A 23,210-nucleotide genomic window follows, 5' to 3' on the forward strand; every position below is an offset into this window, starting at 1 on the left:
GTACACAATATCTTCAGCCAATGAAAGAGGTGATTAACTCGAACTCCGGTCTGTAGAGACTACTCAGAACATAATGTGTACCAGTGAATCGGAAGCTAATGTCAGCTCACTTTTGCGAGTTATCTAAAGTAATAACATCCTTGCAAAGGGTTGGCATTGCAAGTGTTTGAAGAAACAATATCCAGTCTAAATTCCACCCCTGGTAATGTAGATGAAACGCTTAAGGATAAAATAAATTACATGGTATCAAAAATCTTGGATATGAACAAATGAACGGAAAATCCTCCATTAATCCAATTATCTTTTACTGTGGTACAGTTCGCAGCATTTAATTACGCCTTATGTCTTGCGACGTTGAAAGAAGCTTTTCAAGGTACACATTCATCTTGAAAGACAATAGACACTCTATCTATATTGAAAACCTACGCCTTATGATTATGGTGAACTACAACCCATTGCTTCTTTTGGAAGTGCTTCAGTTTCTCAATAAATGTAAGTTGAATCCCATCTAGTGTGACCTACAGTATTATTACATTTACTATTATTATTAATTATTTATTAGTGATATATCGATCGTCTAGTTCAAAACTGCGACAACTCAAAAAAACAAGTTTTGAGATATCTTCAGTTGAAAGTTTCAAATAAATCACTTAGAAAGGAACAGAGTTCTGGTTGATAACCACGACAATTAGAAATGAGTCAGTATTCAGGACGAGTATGTCACAATCTTCCAGTTCATTATTAATACATTTCGAAATGTACTAAAGTCCATAGTTATAATTATTTCTAAAGCAGTTTATTCAGTTTTTTTTTTCCTTATTGGTTGTAATATGACTTATCTCAATACTGAATCGGAAAGATCTCCGAAAGGGGCTTTCAGCAGTATAAATAACCAAAAAATGGCAATTTTTTAGTTGTCGCACTTTTGAACTGGACGATCGATATAGAATATTATTAGTGCATATTTATTGGCATATTTTAAGGTTCTTCAATGCATACTCGCACGCATATCTTCCTCGGGCCCTAGTCATCACATTTGAATGACTTGTTGCCTTTGTGCACGCGTGAATGACTTCGGAGACTTCCCGATTCAGCGAAACATTTCCCACAGACATTGCATGTGAACAGCTTTTCGTCTGCGTGCTGGAGTGCATGCCTTCTTAGATTAACAGATTGAGAGAAATTCTTTCCACAAACCTCACATTTGAACGGCTTTTCGCCCGTATGCACAGATCCATGCTTTTTCAGACTACTGGAATCGGAGAACCACTTCCCACAAACATCGCAATTAAACGGCTTCTCGCCGGTGTGTACGCGTATATGCTTGTTAACATTGCCAGATTCGGAGAAACCCTTGCCACAGATATGGCATTTGAATGGCTTTTCACCTGTATGTGTTCGCAAATGACATTTCAGAGATCGCGACGTTGTTAGCACTTTTCCACACACATCACACTTGAAAGAACTATCACTTGGAACACCGAGTATGGAATCGTCAGGTCCGTGGCTGCTAGGTTCTGTCTTCAAGTTGTCTTCCAATTTCAACACTTCGTCATTACGACATTCAAGTGAACTTTCGCTGGCAGGTTCCTCTGCAGAATATGTCGAACTCTGGTCAATCAGCACATGCTCTTCAAGTTTGATTCCGTCGCATTCTGATGACGCACTATTGTCTTGGGTAGCTGCAAAGCTAGGATTAAAATATGCCATCAGTGAATACAAGTCAACCCAGTGAAAAAACAATAAGAATTATGAAATTAAAATGAATCGATTGGAGCTGAAAACCACTCACAAGGAGAGGACACGCTCTGTATATCACCGAATTAAATCAGATTTTGTAAGATGAAAGTACAAGACACACTGTTTAAAGTCATACCTGGTATGGGTGGACAATGACCCCTCGTTTTGGAAATATTGGCTATTGTTTGTGACATACTTCCGTTAGGTGCCTAATAGGGAAGCGTTAGACTCTGTGAAAGCGTACCTCATATGGTTGGATGCTGAGTTGTCATCCAGGCAACCCGAGTTCGAATCCTAATGCCTTCTCATTTTTAAAGCTTGATATTATTATTACTATTATTATTATTACTACTATTATTATTATTATTATTATTACTTACAAATGGCTTTTAAGGAACCTGAAGGTTCATTGCCGCCCTCACATAAGCCCGCCAGCGGTCCCTATCCTGTGCAAGATTAATCCAGTCTCTATCATCATACCCCACCTCTCTCAAATCCATTTTAATATTATCCTCCCATCTACGTCTCGGCCTCCCTAAAGGTCTTTTTCCCTCCGGTCTCCCAACTAACACTCTATATGCATTTCTGGATTTGCCCATACGTGCTACATGCCCTGCCCATCTCAAACGTCTGGATTTAATGTTCCTAATTATGTCAGGTGAAGAATACAATGCGTGCAGTTCTGTGTTGTGTAACTTTCTCCATTCTCCTGTAACTTCATCCTGCTTAGCCCCAAATATTTTCCTAAGCACCTTATTCTCAAACACCCTTAACCTATGTTCCTCTCTCAAAGTGAGAGTCCAAGTTTCACAGCCATACAGAACAACTGTTTTATAAATTCTAACTTTCAGATTTTTGGACAGCAGACTGAATGATAAGAGCTTCTCAACCGAATAATAACACGCATTTTCCATATTTATTCAGCGTTTAATTTCCTCCCGAGTGTCATTTATATTTGTTACTGTTGCTCCAAGATATTTGAATTTTTCCACCTCTTCGAAGGATAAATCTCCAATTTTTATATTTCCATTTCGTACAATATTCTGGTCACGAGACATAATCATATACTTAGTCTTTTCGGGATTTACTTCGAAACCTATCTCTTTACTTGCTTCAAGTAAATTTTCCGTGTTTTCCCTAATCGTTTGTGTATTTTCTCCTAACATATTCATGTCATCCGCATAGACAAGAAGCTGATGTAACCCGTTCAATTCCAAACCCTGCCTGTTATCCTGAAATTTTCTAATGGCATATTCTAGAGCGAAGTTAAAAAGTAAAGGTGATAGTGCATCTCCCTGCTTTAGCCCGCAGTGAATTGGAAAAGCATCAGATAGAAACTGACCTATACGGACTCTGCTGTATGTTTCACTGAGACACATTTTAATTAATCGAACTAGTTTCTTGGGAATACCAAATTCAACAAGAATATCATATAATACTTCCCTCCTAACCGAGTCATATGCCTTTTATTATTATTATTATTATTATTATTATTATTATTATTATTATTATTATTATTATTATATTTTAATTCACTTTCAGTTGTCAGTTCCTATATTCAAAGCCATGTTGAAATATGCGTGGTATGCATCAAAATTAATAAACGAACGAGAAGTGTTTGTGAATGTGAAGGATGTCTGTTTCGCAGCAGAAGTGCGGAAAAATGTGTGTGACTGTGGACAACCTTCTTTCATTTGCTGTGCAGGAAATATGTGTGTTTTGTATGTTTTTATGACATCATAATGAATCGGGTACAAAATGAGATGGAATAGCTGCTACAGAAATAGAATAGACGCCAGTGACACATCTTACCTTCCTATGTGAGCAATATTTCATTGTTTATCCTTTACAATAAAATGTTAGTTAATTAGTGATTTGTTTAAAACATGATGAAGCATTCAATACATTGAGAAATGTGATATAGGTATGTGAATAGGTAACTGTGATCACAATATTAATCATTATTAAAAGAAAAAAATATAGGACCAGTTAAGATTTGAAATCAGGTTTCCTGGATAACAACTCAGCATCCAACCACATGAGCTACGCCCTTACACAGTCTTAATGCTTCCCTATTGAGCACCTAACGGAAGTACGTCACAAACAATAGCCCATATTTCCAAAACGAGGGATCATTGGCCACCCATACCAGGTATGACTTTAAACAGTACGTCTTGTACTTTCATCTCACACAATCTTATTCCATTCGGTGATATACAGAGCGTGTCCTCTCCTTGTTAGTCAAAATTGGACATTTTTTTATTTAGCATTATGAACTATTTAAGCAAAATCTTTCCTTCGGCGCAAGAATTAAGTGAGTCTTATCGTTGTACAAGAAACTGTTGCTACTGGTAACGTGAACAGACGAGAGAAGCATTAAGTCACAGACTTCGTGCCTTTCAGCGCCGCACCACGGGAGGTTGACCAAGCAATCGAGTTCCCCCAATCCCGCGGTCTTGTGACGTCAGTGTTTTAGTGTAATACGAGTCATAAGCGACTTTGTCTTTTTTCCCTACTATACTCTACTTAGCCTGTATTTGATGTACCGTAAGATTTATTGTAATTTACAGCATTTTGTTCATTTAATTTTGAAATGGCCACCATCAAAAACTAAAGGGGAATCCTTGTATTGTGTAGTAAAAGTGGGGTTAGAGGAAGATAACCTCGTGACCTACGCGTGCAATAAGCCGACCTGAGATAATATTCAGTCTCACTCATTCAAAAACATTACAGCTCCATAGTGAGATACCAAAAGGTTGTAATGGTCTTTACTACTGTGCTAAAAAGCATGGGATTTCTGCTGAGGAGATTACAGGATCGAAAAGTAATTTGAGAACGATCGAAACAATATAGATTGGCGTTCGAGGAATGAGAGAGAGAGGGAGGCTGAGAGGGGAGAGAGGGAGGCTGAGAGGGGAGAGAGGGGGAGGGGAGAGAGAGGGGGGAGAAAGAGAAAAGGGAGAGAGGGGAGGGTAAGAGGGGAGAGAAAGGGAGAGGGAGAGAGAGGAAGAGGAAGAGGGGGAGAGAGGGGAAAAGAGGGTAGAGAGAGGGGGAGAGAAAGGGGAGAGAGGGAGAGAGAGAGTGAGTGTGTGTGTATCTAATGCTCTGGATTTAACAATGAAGTCATCATCCTTCTTGCTTCCCAATATTTTGATGGAAGGTCCACAAATGTCCTACGAGTTTCACAATTAGCCAGGTGCTCCATCTCCATGTCCTCTTCTCTGGTGCACAGTAAGCATTTAGGTGAATTCAGTACTCCAATACGATGGAGGTGTTTACATATCACAAAAGTCAAACACTTTAGAGCAGAGCAAAAATAAATATTTTATCTATACGAGTTTTGGATAGACATCGATTTGACTTTCCAAAATCGGTTGCAGAAAGAGAAAGATGTTAGAAGGAAACACGTACAAAAGGCTTTACCATCAAGAGATGAACTCAACCAGCTTCGAAAAATGCTTGAGGGAGCGAGTAACTCCTAACGTGCCACCTGCCACTATAATGCTCCCTATCATTCAATGCAAGTAGCCTTCCAGTTACCAGACAAACAAGGAAATTGTTGCTTGGTTAAGGAGACATGGCATCCCTTGTGGGGAAAAAGATAACCAAAACAAAACGTAAAACCCTTTGCTCTGAGGAAATAACACAAGTGGAGAATTTTCCTTAGGAGCTCTAAGGACACTGAGTGTGCACGCAGAAAATGAAGACTGGCAAGGTTATTGTCGTAATGTAGTGAAAACTGAAGACGGGTACTAGCAAAACGACTGCATGCTTGAGTCTATTATGGACGAAGTAATTCGACTGATTGGAGATGACGAAAGTGGCAGAGGTGATGGCAGTAGTGGTAGTGGAATGATAACTCTGCCTTAGCTATGTCTTTGGAGTGAAAAGCAGTTTTAAGTGACAGTAATGACATCATATGTGTATATATATATATATATATAGCTATTATTATAACTAATTATTTAGGATTAGTATCATAACTATGGCTAAAAATAAAATTTACAGTTATTAATTAATACATAATGAAAACATATTACTAACAGGAAGAAATTTCCTTAAAAGAATCATGTAATGTAAATGTCATAATACATTTTATGCTCGACCATGCCGAAATGTAGTAATTATACACCTGGTAGCAGTCCTTTAATGCATGTCATTAAAGTACACCTATTCATTAAGGTTCAGGTTTTTTATTATTCTCGGATATGCAATCGAAAGACAACTAGCAAAACGTCACACAGGATGGAAATCCAATACTGTCGCAGAAGGTTATGTTCTGTTACTATAATAATTAGCGTTAATTGTAAATAATATTCAAATAAATTCAATTTGTCATCTCGTTTTACAATGTCGAATTCAATTTCAAGGTTATATCAAGTTTAACGAGATTACATCAAGGTCGTCGACATTCGTTTTGGGGAAAAAAATCAATACTTTCTCGTCTGGGCAAATCTCACAATTCACGAGATTGCACAAGGTCAGTTCCCTTCCCATTCACCTAAGATAACTTGAAAGTTATGAATAATTTCAAGTTAGAAATATGGTCGAGCATAAAAAGTCGTATGAAACTTGCCTATAATGATAGTAATTAAGACGCGAGGATGTTTATGAAACGAGCGCAAGCATAATGTACTATAATTCTGCTTTCTTTTAAATTTCATTGCTGAATTTCGTTAGTTCAGGTTTTTAAAAAAAAAGAATTGAACTTAGGCCAAATCTTGAGCTGTGTTTTAAACCAGTAGTTGTAAAATTCTATGTTGAATTAATATATTTTTCTATGGTTCCTTCTTGCATATTTAGAAAATAAGGAAGATGCATAACAGAAGGCAATGTAAAAGATGAGCTTCAGAATAGCTATTGTCACATATGTAGTTACGTGAAATATTTGAAGTGAATTTAATACCGTAATACCAAAATTTGATCTAGACGAATAATGTAGTTTAATAAAGTTAGTAACGACTAAGGCAAAAACATTAAATAAATATATTTTTATCCTAATTTTAAATGTTGGAAAATTTTAGTTTGAAAAGGAACTTTATTCTGAAGAATGAACCAGCAACTAATCCAATTCAACGTGGAAATGCAATGAGCGTTTTGGGTACTCTTCCAGAGTCCAGCCCTTTGGACGAACTCTTTCTCCTGTAAAATCTATTATTCTGTGTGTAAATATTTCTGTTTAGTTTTTGCACATATGTAATACCATTCAAGCATGTGTTAGATGCGTTTTTATCAACCTGAGATTCTATAATGTCGTGGGCATATTTTCTAAAGAGGAATTTTATAATCTAATATTGCTTCTTTTCATCTAATGTTAGGAGACTGCAAATATGAAGAACTAGAAAATGTTTGTACAGACATAAAATGCTATAGCAGCATTAAATTTTAGTTGCAAATATATAGTAATCAAGTGGGAAATGATGAATAAGAGGAAAAGTTCTTTGTGAATTCCTGACAATGAAAGTGACCTTGAAACAAGGGTAAGCACGCACTTGCGATTACTTTTCACACTGATTAAAATACCGCATTCCTAGTCAACTTTTGAGGTACATACACTTTCGAGTCATTGATTGCGAGTTTCAAAACAAATCTGACTGAAAGCGGCTACGTTGTGGCTCAACTCCTCAGTCTGTAAACAAAAGCAATACTGGGTGCATCCTATTATTTGTGACAGAACTTAAAAACTGTTTTCCTATTTGGTGTAAAATATTAATTTTTTGTATGTAAAGAGCTCATAGCTGTAGCAACTCAACCAAATACAAATATTTTGAAAAAATAAATAATTATTTGGGGGCCCAAATTTGAAAAAAATATACCCAATGCAGAATTGTACTAATATAACTGATATATCCAAACCGTCTTTAAAGATAGATTCAAACAGTTTTTTGCAATGTATTTGCAAAAGCATGTTCTTCAAACTGTCTGTAACAGAATTTTAATATTAGTCCCTATGTCTGTAAAATAAACAATTAAAATTTAATAACACTCCTGATTTCCTTTCTTGCAAACAAACGGACGTCTTTTTAAAATGAAATCGATTAACGAAATTCTGTTACAGAGAAAAGTTTCCTAATGGTCTAAAGAATGTGTGTTCTAAATATCATGCATGTATCTTTATAGTTGAAAAATTATATCCATGTTTGTCTGGCAATGTAGCAAGAAAAATGAAGTTACTGGAAACCGATAAAAGGGGGCATGTGATTTAAAAATCTGTAGTACAGGAAGTTTAAAAATGGCTTCTCAACATCCAATAAGGGCACAAATACCCACAAAATGTTATGCAATGCATTTCACACATATCAAAGTGTATTTTAAAGAAAAAAAATTTTTTTTTTATTTAACTTACCGGAAACAACAATAAAAGTGGGCGAGTGATTTAAAAATCCATAACCCAGGAAGTTTAAAAATGGCGACTCAACATCCGATAAAAGCACAAAACCCACAAAATGTTATGCTATGCATTGCACACATATCACAGAGTATTTTAAATAAATTTATTTTTGAAAATTTACTCATTTTTCACCAAAAAATACCATCCTCTCCTCTTAGACTATGTTAAGAAGTTTTTGCAATACTACACATTAAGTACTTCTTTGATCAACTACTACAAACAGTCGGACCAAAAATAACAATAGGAGACTTCCTGGAGGAAATATATACCACCGGAGAAACATTTGTCTGTAACAGAAATAAATAAATACAATACTGCATGTTTTAATCACTTTTATATCTTTTTTATTTATTACAGAGTTCTGTATGTTCAAAAATTGCATAGGAGCTATTGAATAATTATCAACATGGAGTAATAGAAAAAAAAAAATAAACACAAGAAAATCATATCTACTCACAGGCCTACTTCAGTGTGGACCAACAGGTGGCCAGAGGGCCAGATCCAGTCTGCATTTGGTAATAAACCGACAAAAAGCCACCGGAAACTGATAGAATTCTTTAAACGCTTGGATGCTATGTATACTGACAAACTCTACTCTGAAAATATGTTGGTTGGTGTGGGGAAAAAACTGAACAACCTTTTTTAAGTCCAGATAGGAGCTACCCCAAATTTACCAAGAACATGTGAAAACAAACTTTTTATTAAGAATACAAGTTGCAAAACACTGACTGTGCATATTAGCACTTCTGACTGACCTTACAGAACACGTGAACTTTCTTAATATGCTCGAGACTTCAAGATGTGAAGCAGCACATCACGAAGTCAATAAGTTACGTTGTTTCGTTCAGGAAAAATCTAATGATTTGTAATAGAAGATTCTTGTAAAAATGACACGAAACATTTCCGCTATACTGGAGAATTACCACGGTCGCTTTGAACAGTGCCGTTACGTTTACCACCAAATTTAAGTAAATACACAATGTCACCAACATAAGAACATGACGTTGGTGTGTGGCGTAGTTGGCGGGAGAAATTCTCTCTCTCTCTGCCTCCTTCGTTCTGAACATTACTGAGAGATAGCACCAGTGTTAGCTACAAAGTGTATTTGCGCAAATATACTGCAAGTAGATTACGTGACTTATTACGTGTCTTAGATGAGAGTCTCGAGATAAAACAGTTTTGTGCTATATTTCTTTTTTTTCTCTCTCTGTATACCTCCTTCGTTCTGAACATTATTGAGAGATAGCACCACTGTTAGCGACAATGTGTATATGCGTAAATATTGCGAGTAAATTATGACGAGTGCCTTAGATGAGAGGCTCGGGACAGAAACAGTTTTTCTGTAGCGCATGAGCGGACATCTCATGCAGTGGGAGCGTGATCCTTATTTGAATTTATTTTTGCATGTACATTGCAGATTAAATGATTGAGATTTCTTCTTGCTTCGGTTACAGACCTTGCATTTACGAAGGTTAGGTTAGGTTAGCTTTGGTTAGGTTAGGTTAGGTTAGGTTAGGTTAGGTTAGCTTTGGTTAGGTTAGCTTAGCTTAGGTTAGGTTAGGTTAGGTTAGCTTAGGTTAGGTTAGCTTTGGTTAGATTAGGTTATCTTTGGTTAGGTTAGGTTAGGCTAGCTTTGGTTAGGTTTGCTTGATTTCATTCGTCCATGTAGTAGTTAAAATTATATAATATGACAGTTTTTGATTCGTAAAATTGATAAAAAAATAATAGGCCTATAATGAAAGAGGTGAATAATTTCATGTTCCCTAAAATTTTTTTTCGTAAAAGGCTAGGTATTTTTCTATAGGCCAGAAATAAAACAGCAACGCCATCATAATTACGTACTTTACGCTTTGGTTAACATTAACCGGAAATTTACTTTCAGTCATTTTAATGGTATTCCGTGAAACACACCTTTTTTCCTGTTAATTTCCTTGTGATAACCCAGTTTTTATCTTATTACATCTTCATTTTCTTTTAATGCCTTCAAAAAACCGCCATTGTACTACATAAAACCTTGAACTTGAGTAATGGAGTGAATTATTTAAGAATATAGTCGCGAATTTGACTACCACCATTTCGATTATATTTTGTTTTGATTTGGCTCGGTACGGACCGGTGACTAGTGGCCAAGGAATTTCCTATAAGGTTTTCCGATATACTGAACTGCAATGAAGATTTCTTCTGTGTAACACCAATGACAAATTTTTAGACATTTGAGATTTGGAGATTATCGAACGCAAATACGCACTTAAACTAGATGACCAATTAAATTACATGATTACTTTATAAACTAGTTACAATTGTGAATTTTTTTAATATATCGTCACCTGAATGCAAGAACTAGGTAACTCAATTTTTCCTATTTTTAGATATTGCCTATTTACTTATTTATTAACCATCCGCATGGCAAAAGATCTCTAGGTCGTCCGAAGAAGAGATGGACTGAAAATTCTAGTTTGAGATGTAACAGGCCACTCGGCCTAATACTTGTTAGGAAGACAACTTATTTATTGCAGTAAGGAATATGTCTCGTTTTCTTTTATCTATTTGTTACATTGGAAAATAGATGACGCTGGTATCGTTCGATCAGTTACCTAGTTCTTGGATTACATTCTGTGCGAGTTTTGCTATGCTGTAACAGAGATAAATAAAAAACGCAAATTTGGAGTTACCTAGTTCTTGTATTCACATGACGATATATCCTAGGGCACTGTGCATTCTAAAACAAAATGTTTCTCTTTGAACTTGAAAGAGTTTAAGGTCAGGTACCCCTTAACATCTGTAGGTAATGAATTCCAAGAACAGATAGTGTCTATTGTAAAAGACGAAGAATACACAGAAGTTCTGTGGAAAAGGACTGACAATAGTGTTGTGTTGTGACCAGGTATACAGATTATGATGTGTGGATAGATTATGAAATAGTATTCAGGGGTTGATGTATGCAAAATCTGATAGAGAAGGGAAAGGCGATGCAAACTGCATCTGTCAGCCAGCCGGAGCCAAGACAATTCATTGAAGGACGGAGAGATGTGATCCTAGAGACAGATGTGTATACGATTGTTATATTGCGAGTTGGTATAATATGAGTCAAAACAGTTTGAGGTATGATATTTGTCTCCATGTTCTAACAATTATAACGATTTAATATTATTATACCATTCCGGACTGTAAATTAATTTTGAAAGAGTCATCTGACCCTTCAACCGAAAACAGCTGGACCACACTGATCTACATAATAAAGCTTAAGGTTGTACAGATCTAAATACGAGAGAGAGTGAGTAAGAAATTTACAAATTGAAGTAGTCACCTGCATTCTTGAATGAGACGTCTGAAACTATCACCACTAGTTGGCAGAATTATGTGCAGTATTTTGATACGCGCACAAGAGAAACAAAGAAGCAGCAGTTACAAGATGGCGGTACCTCTGAATACCTCATCAGAGCACTGAAGCACGTTTTGTCACGGTTGGTAATAATGATGCACTCAAAACTCATCTAACACCTTTTACTAGCATATGATCCTTTCATCCTGTCTGGCCGGATCAAGTCACCAATATGCTGCATATTTTTATCTTTCAGGCACTTTCTGCACCCTACTGTAGCTTCATATGAGAGGCAATGCTCGCGAAACACAGGCAATATTTCTTTATGAAAACCCTTTGCTGCCAGCTCTTTTCCGAGATAAATCACACAACCGAGTGCAATGTTACAATAGGGATCTTATGCGAAGTTTTACCGTCAGATGGCAGGAGTGTTCCATGCGGCGCAACATGTTATAGGGCTATATTATGTCATATGCTACAGTTGATTACGTTTCCCACTTGTTGGTTTCCTGTGCGTGTCAAAATTATATTTACAGTTATTTTTAGTATAATTTAATATAATTCAGTATTTTCTTACCTAATAATTTAATTTAATTTACAATAAATAATAGCATAGGCCTAAACCTGTATAATATTGAGCGATTCCCCTTAAGAGATGGGTGGGGAAATCTGCAGTATGCAGAATATAGATACGAGTAAATTGAATGTTCATGAACCTAAACGAGAACTTTGAGAACAATATGCACGAATAAAAAAATAGGAACTATGTCGAAGGTGAATATTGCCCTCTTTAATAATTGATATTTCAGCACCGTAGGTACTCTAAAAACAAGATATGCAGCCACCAACGTGTTTTTTTTTTATAGGGAAGGGACTATCGACATTGAATTCCTCGCATTTTTTTCTATGTAGCAGTAAGATGAAGTAAAATGTTCGATAGGTTGATATAATATGATCGCAGTAGTATCACGATTATTCGTGTATTTTGTAGGTTAAGGACCTGCAGTTTTGAATACTATGTAGGATGATTTTGAAAATTTTAAGTTAAAACATGGTTTTAATAATTAGAGTACAGTACATTAAAACATTATTCACGAAATGGATTTCACTAGGGATCGTCCTGGATAATAAACATCCCAGTTTATCGAGGGTTTACTGCAGGCGTAAACTTCGGAGACTCCTACAACTACTGCATATAATCTAAGCTGACATAGCTCGCTGTCGAGGTTGCGTATATTTTTATTAATTTTTCTTTTCCCCTTCTCCAAAATGAAACTGTAGCCAGCAATTCATTACTTGAAGTAGTTACTTTTGTTTAATAGCTAGCAGTTTCAAGGCGAAATTTAATTCGTTATTTTTTAAGGTTTAAAGCATATATTCAGAATATTTCGGGATCTGATTGAAGACAAAAAGCTTTCCCTGGTTTTTACATATAGGAATATAACAAAAATTTGGCATTTTTAACAGTGTTTAATATACTAATACACTACGTATATCCTCAATGTTTACATATCGAAAAACAAATGCACACGCAAAGCGCATCCCTCAAAGTACATGTGCGCTATCTGTTAGTGCAAGTTCAGGATATCCCTATTGTCCATGTGGCGCCAATTTGCAACTGCTGTTTCTTTGTTTCACTTGCGGTTATCAATCACTTTCCCTTCTAGATAATACAGTATTGCCTTCTAGCAGTGCAGACGAGTCATAATATATACAGGTAATTACTTTCAATTTATAACTCACTTGATTGTGCATTTTATAAATCAAAAAGCACACTGCTGCACTCAGAGGAGGCAGATGGGGATATCACTTGCGAATGTCCTGCTGGTTGGAAAGCTTGAAATGCAGTATGAGCATCATTACACGCACTTGGTGCAGGAGAAATTCCGTGATGTGCTCTCTGAATACCTGATGTAGGCTGGATGTTTTTAGCATTTCTCATGACATTTAAAATACCAATTCTTGCATAATGTTTCTGCTCATCATTCAGTCTTTTAAGCATAGGGACAAGCATCAAAGCAAAACTTTTGTCCTCGTCAATTTCTTCTCTCTGTTTTGATTGCAGTATATTACGTAGGAATGAGGTTTCTTGCGAAGTTTGAGTTGGGGACGTTTTTCTTGTCCGTTGAGGCGTGTAATGCTTTTCGATTTCCTGGTTACTCTTTTTCGAAGGCGTTATTTTGCTACTCGACGGCCTAGCTTCCCCAGAAGGAAGCAGAAATGAGAGTGAATCGAAGTGCAAGTACTTTCTTCTTTTCTTAGCAGATTGACCAGGCACAGTTTTTCGCTGATTTGCAAGTTCCCTTGCGAAGCAATCTCTTAAATTTTTCCATCTCTTTTGAACTTCTTTACCTGCAAGATGAGCTCACTGTCAATACGGTATTCTTCATTTAAGGTCTAGAATTAAATAGATATTAAGTCACATAATATGATTATTACTAAATATTTTATTCACGTATCATGACACAAGAAAGAGATTCAATTCTTTGCATTCTGAATATTAACTTGGTGACATTACAGTTACAGAAATTGTTAAGGGGGCATGTGGCATCTTTGGGAATGTTTCCAACCACTGAATATACAAGAAAAAGACGAAAATACCTGGACAGTCATTATCACACAAATTTTAAAACGAGCAAATTTTCCTAACTGTATTAGGCCCGTAACACACTTGCAGAATTTTCGCCAGCGAGAAATGTGTTGCGAGAAAATTAAAAAAATTGATAACATGGATTCAAATGGACGTCCACACACTGGAAGAGATTCTCGCTCAAGGCAAAAACCTCGCGCGAGTTTCTCGCTGGAATCGGTAGCTCAGCGAATTTTCTTGACACATTTATCAAAGATGTTTGACATTTATACTCTTTATGACGATTGAATGTAGAAAAAGATATCACAGGTGGCGATGAATTGTATTGTTTTTATTTGAAAATGAGGAAAAATGGCTGATAATTGCAGTCAAAAACTTATCGAACTTGTACGATGTCACCCGTAGGCCTATTTATATGATACACGGGATGAAAACTAGACAAACACGAAACTTTTAAAGAATAAATCTGGAGACAAATATCAGATTATCTGAAAATAAATAGGGCTATATTTTATTTTGATGAGATTTAATAATATTAATTAAACATTCGAAATAATATATCCACATGTCTTAACAGTTTAAGTAATTTTTAATCAGAATATAGCAAAGAATTCTCTATATCATATCATGAATGGCAAAAAAAAAAAAAAAAAAAAAAAAAAAACTGAGGTCCATTGAACCTGAAATAACGCCTAAACGCATCATCATTCAAATCGAAACCAGTGTCCAAAACTCGCCCTTATTTTCGTAAGATACAATGTGATTTTCAGATATTTCTGGCTTTAATTTTAGGCCTTTTTCTTTTCGTTAACAAAATATGTTCTTGTAACCCCATTTCCTCATCATCTGAATACTCAGATTCAACATAGCGTTCGTACGTAATTTGTAAAGTACGACAACATACTTACAGGTTGTATATTTAAGTACGACAATATACGTAAATACATAACCTATAATATTTCCCCCAACGAGTCATTACTATAATCAGAAAAATGCTTTCTGAATGAACGCAGTGCATACATGATCATAGCGAGGTGTGATCTGTGATAGCGAGAACTCGCCAAGTGTGTTACGGGCTTTGCTGCTGTGGATGGCAAGCTTGCCAGATTAGATATCCAAGAACACCGGATCAGAATTTTACAATTAAGATCATTCTGTTGGATGCAGTGCATACATACTACTGCCTACCGCGATAGATGGAGAAGCATTTAGTGAAAACAATGATTAAAATCTGTACAAAAAGTCAAATTTCTCCTGATGTCAGCATACTAATCTATTATATTATATTCTCTACTATGAAAACTACATTGTCATGAAAAAGGATGTTCTAAGTGTTTACTAATTTTCTTGCAGGTTATCAAGCATTTGAAATATAGCAAAATTCTAACACCTTGCCCCAGAAACAATGAGGTTCTGGGACAAAGACTTTAAATGGTTAAATTAACATGTGACCGTCCTATGGTTGAATGGATTTTAGGTGTTATTGCAAACAACTGTAAAATTTTACAACCACCCATTCATGTAAATCTTGATTAACTAAATGAAAATGTTATGTTTTATTTAACGACGCTCGCAACTGCAGAGGTTATATCAGCGTCGCCGGATGTGCCGGAATTTTGTCCCACAGGAGTTCTTTTACATGCCAGTAAATCTACTGACATGAGCCTGTCGCATTTAAGCACACTTAAATGCCATCGACCTGGCCTGGGATCGAACCTGCTACCTTTGACATAGAAGGTCAGCGCTATACCAACTCGCCAACCAGTTAACTAAATGATCAAACCATGTAGCATTATGAACAATTTTTACGGAAAAAGGATGGAATACTGTTTGCAGATGAATCATGAGAATATCCTCTACAATGCAGTGATTCTGTTGCAACTCAAGGCACCTATTTTTTTTTTTTAAGATTACTTTGTAGGCATACATGGGATCATAACTTCTCAGTACGCTGTTTGAAGCCACATTGCACATTTTTAGTGTAACTATTTCACATCTTTACTGTTAATAAAGTAGGTGTAGACGAAAAGATTCCATTAAAATTAATTAATTAAACATTATGTTCTCGCATAATACGAAAATCGAAAAGAAAACAAGTTAGCCATCCTAATTCACCATTAAGTTAACTGCAATTAGAATACTTAGGCCACGTTCCCATGGAGCGTGAAATGCTTCTGTCAATTACGATTTCGTAAGCCACAATCAGTGTGAACACAGTTAGTAAGCTTGCCTATGACAGCTCACGATTCGGTCGTGACAAGATCAAACACGTTTGATTTTCAGTCGTGAGCCGCCTGGCTTTGGTGAAGCAAGATCTCTTTTGAGCTCGTTTTTAGATTTAGTGACAATGATTCAATACGATTTTTGGAACTGTACCAAATGAAACATGTTCTGCACAAGGCAACATTGGGCAAGTACTAGGATCGTGATAAGGGGCAGCAGAGGGTAAACGAATATCTGTTACCCTAAATTATTTTTAGTAGGTTATTTTACGACGCTTTATCAACAGCTTAGGTTATTTAGCGTCTGAATGAGATGGTGATAATGCCGGTGAAATGAGTCCGAGGTCCAACACCGAAAGTTACCCAGCATTTGCTCATATTGGGTTGAGGGAAAACCCCGGGAAAAAACCTCAACCAGGTAACTTGTCCCGACCGGGAATCGAACCCGGGCCACCTGGTTTCGCGGCTAGACGCGGTAAACGTTAATCCACAAGTATGGACACCCTAAATATACCAGCATTTGGACCGAAGGAAATTGTAATGAAATTTAAGAACTTGAGAAGTTCTTTTTTGCTAGGAATTAAAGAAAATTTCTGAGATCAGGATCATTTTTAAGCTCTCGTTCAATAAATGTGGAAGCTCCCAAAGATTTATATATATTATTTTAATGTACCGAAGTACATATGATATTTCCATGCAGATATTCTGCGTCATCATACGATGAAAGAGTAATGATGCTTTATCCACTAAGCCACACCAGATACCTACCCCGGTGTCGGACAGAATCATCTCAGTTTTAAGTTCCAACTCTTGGGTTCCCTCTTGTGGCCGCCCTCTGCACTACGTCATAGACATCTATCCAGTGTGGCTTAGTGGATAAAGCATCAGCACGTAGAGCTGAAAACCCGGGTTCAAATCCCGGCACCGGAGAGAATTTTTCTCTGTTCCATTACTCTTTCATCGTCCCAAAGATTTGCTTTGTAGTATCCTCTGTCTAACCCATCATCTCCTTCTCCTGTTTTTGCTTTGTTGCAAGAAACGAACAATTTCATTCACTGAAACTGAACACACATCCACACATCCTTCAGCAACTAACCCCCATGCAGTGTTGCCATATTTAGCGATAAGTCGCTAAATCAAGGGAATTTTCAATCAGTCTTGGCGACAAATTTTGCAAAATACGATTAGCGACTTTTCTGCTGATTTTTATATTCTTCCCCTTTTTTCTTTCTTTTAAGTTAAAACATTCAACTGAAGTCGTGCACTTTTTAGTTTCAGGAAAGGCATGGGTGCATGACTGAGTAGTCTAATGATTCATACGTGAAAGCCCTGATCTCATATATTTGTGATCAGTGATCAGGGGTGAAAGATGCGGATTCAATGATTCTCACGGGTTAGGTCTCTCTCTCAATGCTACTGCTCCAACACCCATAAACGGCGGCATCTTTGATTGGCAACGTAGAGACCCGAGGCAATCGAGTTTTGGAATTTTGTGCCGACAGTTCTTGTGAAGCAAATGAGACTGTAGTTTTCTCTGGTTTTAATATATTTGAAAAGTGTTACAATTTGGCAGAAAGTGTAGTGTCAACACCTTGCACCTCAACATCACAGCTGTCAACAATACAACCAGACTGCAGAAGATGGGGACAACGAGAAAATGATATTTTTCTCCGCATATGTATGTTTTTCTTATTTTTATTTAGTGATATTTTATTATTAATTTTATGCCCGACCATGCCGAAATGTAGTAATTATACACCTGGTAGTAGCCCTTTAATGCACCTCATTAAAGTACACCTATTCATTAAAGTTCAGGTGTTCAGCCAATGACAAGTCATCTTTGTACCATTATAAAACCGCAAGTATAGATTATTCTCGGATATGCAATCGAAGGACAATTAGCGAAAAGTCACGGAGGCTGGAAATCCAATACTGTCGCAGAAGGTTATGTTCTGTTACTATAATAATTAGCGTTAATTGTAAATAATATTCAAATAAATTCAATTTGTCATCTCGTTTTTCAATTCTAAATCAATTTCCTGGTTATATCGGACTAATGTTCATCTTATTCTCTATCAAGGTCAATGACATTCGGCCTCGGAAAAAATCAATACTTTCGCGTCTGCGCACATCTCACAATTCAGGTCAGTTCGCACATAACCATAACATGACCTAATTTTGAATAATTTCAACTTAGAAATATGGTCGAGCATAAAAAGTCGTATGAAACTTACCTATAATGGTAATTAAGACGCTCGTATGAAAATTACGAAACTCGCTTGCGCTCGTTTCATAAACAGTCATACTTGCGTCTTAATTACTACCATTATAGGCTCGTTGCATAATGTACTATTTAGCGACATTTCTGGGGATGTTTTAACAAACTTTGGAGAGATTTAGCTACTTTTTGTTGATAAATTAGCGAGATGGTAGGGCGATATGTTGGCAACAGTGCCCCCATGGCCACGTACTTTTTTATATATTTTTTTCATTCTATTCGGTTATTTTACGACGCTGTATCAACATCTCAGGTTATTTAGCGTCTGAATGAAATGAAGGTGATAATGCCAGTGAAATGAGTCCAGGGTCCAGCACCGAAAGTTACCCAGCATTTGCTCGTATTGGGTTGAGGGAAAACCCTGGAAAAAACCTCAACCAGGTAACTTGCCCTGACCGGTATTCGAACCCGGGCCACCTGGTTTCGCGGCCAGACGCGCTGACCGTTACTCCACAGGTGTGGACTAAGCCACATACTAAATGACTACTTCTTCCTTCTGTGTGAACAGATCTTGCTTTCCAGCAAGAAGGAACCGGCGTGGAGCAACCACGATAGTCAAATTGACACAAGCATTTTACACCCCATGGTAACGCAGTACGTTTCTTTAATTGCTTCATCCATAACAAATGTACCATCTAATATAAATAAAGGAATACATACACATACCTTTAGCTGCTTTTTCCTTCGCTGATAACTCTATCCAGTTACTGACAACGTTCGTACAAACTTCGCCCCACAACTTTTCTTTAACAGACCTATTGTTATATTCTTCTAAAGTTTTATTGTACAGCACAGGCCTCTTTTGCACCTCTAATATTAATTTGTCCACATCCACAACACTCGATGATAGTTCATCGTTACTTGATTCATTGCCAGACATTCTAGACATTGTTCCACAGCCAAACCTGCAACTGACAATAGTGAATGCGTGTACCTTCATTCTTCTCTGTGCGATGCTGGGTTGCTGAACCCACGACAATTGCGTCTGGTTGCATTTTTTATCAATATGATTATTTGTATGTATTTATTCACACTGCAATGGGTATACAGGGTGTATCTAAATTGGTGTCAAATATTTCGGGGACATGTTCCTAACACCAAAACATTACAAAAAGTTCATATGAACATTGGTCTCAAAATAATTTACTTCAGAGTAACAAGACAAAATTGAATGTTACAAAAATTGCTCGGAGTGGCTTCCTCCTGCTTCGATGTGGCCCCTAAACCTGCGTTACATGCTCTGGCGTACTCTGTTGAAAATTCCTGGAGTGTTTCGTATTTCGTGAAATCCAGTTTGGATACGCTCTCAGAATATCAATATTAAGTACAGGAGTCGCATAAACCAGGGACTTTAAATGTCCCCAGACGAAGAAATCCATTGTATTCAAATCAGGCGATCGAGCAGGCCATGCAATGAATCCCCTTCGACCAATACATCTTTGGGGAAATCGATCATTAAAAAAATTACGAACTATCAGGCTGAAATGTGCTGGAGCAGCATCGTGTTAAAACATATTCTTTGGATGACGTTCAGAAGCACATCATCAATTAAATGATGCAAATCATTTTGTTCTGTTCACTCACAGAATACATTTTCTTCTGATTTCTTTGCTCTACATAATTCAAACAAACAAAAAAACATCAAACAATCAGCGGTTAATGAAGGGACAAATCCTTTAATAACTCCCTAACGAATGGTTTTCAACCCCATGTTCTTATTAACTTTTTAAATTGTTTTGATGTTAAGAACACGTCCCCAAAATATTTGACACCAAATTTAGATACACTCTGTATACCCAGTGGCAGTGGTAACTAATTACACTCAATAATGACAATAATAAACTTATTAATTAAAAATACAATTACTAATAATAATAATAATAATAATAATAATAATAATAATAATAATAATAATAATAACAGGGAATATCCTAAATTAAATGAAGCATGATCACTTAAAAAAAACATTTAAAATAAATCTACTTTGTATCTTAAACCTAGATCTAACTAAAACCCACGAGCATGATATGTTCATATCTGCACAAGTACCTTTCAACACTACACTCATTTCGCTGTCAACTCACTCACTGCACTGGAACTACGACACATTTCACTGATTCTACCCCGATTTCACATCAAAAACTTTTCACTGTTCAAATACTTTGCACTGCCACTATAAACTATAAAGCTTCACTGACAGGAACACGTTTTACTTACACAACACACTTCACTGACACAATACACTGCACTGACACAACAATTCTTCACTGATACAACACTTCAATAACAAAATTTCATTTACACCCTTTAAATACTGTGTATAATTACCGTCTATTAGTAAAGTCTTTAATCCTATTTTTAAATACATTTTTGGTTGTTGGTAAAGCCTTTAATAAGTCTGCAGGTAAAGCATTTCAGTCCCTGATAGTACGATTGAGAAAAGAAAACTTTCCAGTGTCCGTCCTCTGCCTTCTTTCCCTCAATTTATATGAGTGGTCGTTCCTTGAAGAGTAATTTGGCGGCTGCAACCTATTTTTTATTTCTCTCCAGGCAGGCTCACCTCTGTATGTTTTGAACATTGCGTATAATCGAATTCGCGTTCTCCTGTCCGTGAGTGTGTCATATATTCCATTACAGCCACTGAATAATCCCAAGTGCGTGCTTAGCCAAGTGGCACACTGAATAAAGATAAATGTATTACTGAGTCTCACCTTGTGGGGTGATCAGTTCTATACTGTATGGGAAGCAAACTGTGCTACTAGAGTACACAGCTGCTTATCGTGTGGGACACGGAACATCCCAATGTACTTTCAGCCCAAAGATGCGTTTTGTACACCTGTGAAGGAGCACAAAATTGCGTACTGGTTGTGTTATCAATAGGGAGCGGATTTTTATGTGCTAAAAAATTTAAATATATTTATTTTTTATGTGCTAAAAAGTACGAAAATATTTGCTAAAAATAAAAAAAAAATATTTCTTTTAAACATGACTAAACTACCTTACTTAGCTTGGAAAAAAAAGGTTACTATGTACTCACCAACCACACTTGAGTGCTAGTAGTTGGCCGAGAATTGCAGTGAACAACAAAGGTCATCTCCAAATTCTCCATAACAAATGCATGCCGATTATCTCTGAACGACTTATACTGTGAAAACGATATTTCCATATCAAAGGACGTCAGACGTGCAAATTTAAAGAGAGGAATGTCACAAACACAAACACCGTCAATTTCACCTACAGGCACACCCTCCTATACTTGAGCAACTTTACACATTTTTTTTATATCCACTGTTTTTCCCAAACACATTCTGGAATTTGTCCCTTAGTACTTGTACTTCTGAACCTGGTAGCGAGTCTAGTTTAATTTTCACAGGACGCACCTCCCTGTTTCAGACAACAGATTTTTCGATGTTTCGAGTTTTTTATGGTGTCACACAAAAGTTTAGATTTGCTAATAGGAAAGCCAAATCGGTTTTTAAACAACCATCTTTCAGTATAACTTGAAGGATATTGATTGACGAAGCCCGATAACAGGGAATCACAACAAGATATATTGCCTTACTTGATGGACATTAGCGAGAGGTGAGAGATTTGTTTAAATTAAATAATGTTCATACCCGAGCTCTTATCTGTTGTGTTTCACAAACAAGGCATGGAATGAAATCATCTTCAGCAACAATAAACATTCCTAATTATGTGTTGCAAGATCTCTCCTCCTTGTCCATGTTAATTTATTCTCCAATAATAATATTGATATGCTGCCTAGCAGTTCTCAGAACTTGAGGCGATACCATTACGAAAATGGATCATGGATACACCACACAGCGCTTAGAAACACGAAGCAACCAAGAATTCTTAAAAAGATAACGTACTTCTTAGTGACATAATTGGTTTAGTTTTAAAATGTTTAAAAGTTCTTGTAAAAATTTTTTTAAGTAAAAAAAACTCCAAGATTTAGGCCTATGTGTTTATAATAGATTTCCTGAAAATATGTGTTTATGCTCGACCACGCCGAAATGTAGTAATTATACACCTGGTAGCAGCCCTTTAATGCATGTCATTAAAGTACATCTATTCATTAAAGTTCAGGTTTTCGATTATTCTTGGATATGATATCGAAAGACAATGAGGGAAACGTCACGGAGGCTGGAAATCCAATACTGTCGCAGAAGGTTATGTTCTGTTACTATAATTAGCGTTAATTGTAAATAATATTCAAATAAATTCAATTTGTCATCTCGTTTTTCAATTCTAAATTAATTTCCAGGTTATATCAAAATTAGTTCATGTTACATTACATCAAGGTCAATGACATTATTGTTCCTCGGAAAAAATCAACACTTTCGCGTCTGCGCACATCTCACAATTTAAGAGCTATGAACAAGGTCATTTCCGATCTTCTGTCAGATACAAATAAAATGAATACTTCCGAATAATTTCAAGTTAGAAATATGGTCGAGCATAAAAAGTCGTATGAAACTTGCCTATAATGGTAATTAAGACGCTCGTATAAAAATTATGAAACTCACGCTCGTTTCATAAACAAACATACTCGCGTCTTAATTACTAACATCATAGGCTCGTTGCATAATGAACTAATATATCATTTTTTTGTGAAAATATGAGTTTTTATGTGAAATAAAATTCGGGTTTAAACTTGAAACTTC

The 23,210-nt window shown here is 36.4% G+C and overlaps 1 protein-coding gene across 8 annotated transcripts in view; it reads right to left on the reverse strand.

Annotated features, from left to right (window-relative positions):
* Positions 1 to 833: 833 nt before the first annotated feature.
* LOC138691924 (zinc finger protein 227-like) overlaps positions 834 to 23,210 on the reverse strand; it is a 53,391-nt gene continuing 31,014 nt past the window's right edge. For 3 of the 8 annotated variants that reach the window (XM_069814561.1, XM_069814563.1, XM_069814562.1), the window contains 2 exons: positions 19,204 to 19,454; positions 12,003 to 13,805 (listed from right to left, as the gene is read on the reverse strand). In XM_069814561.1, coding sequence (XP_069670662.1) covers positions 13,210 to 13,805; positions 19,204 to 19,454 — 847 coding nt within the window. In that variant the 3' untranslated portion in view covers positions 12,003 to 13,209. Of the gene's footprint in view, positions 1,691 to 12,002; positions 13,806 to 19,203; positions 19,455 to 23,210 lie in introns of those variants that run through there. The other 5 variants (XM_069814570.1, XM_069814569.1, XM_069814571.1 and 2 more) reach the window with 4 other exon arrangements.

This window comes from Periplaneta americana, chromosome 16, assembly GCF_040183065.1.
Source record: "Periplaneta americana isolate PAMFEO1 chromosome 16, P.americana_PAMFEO1_priV1, whole genome shotgun sequence".
Classification (NCBI taxonomy): Eukaryota; Metazoa; Arthropoda; class Insecta; order Blattodea; family Blattidae; genus Periplaneta; species Periplaneta americana.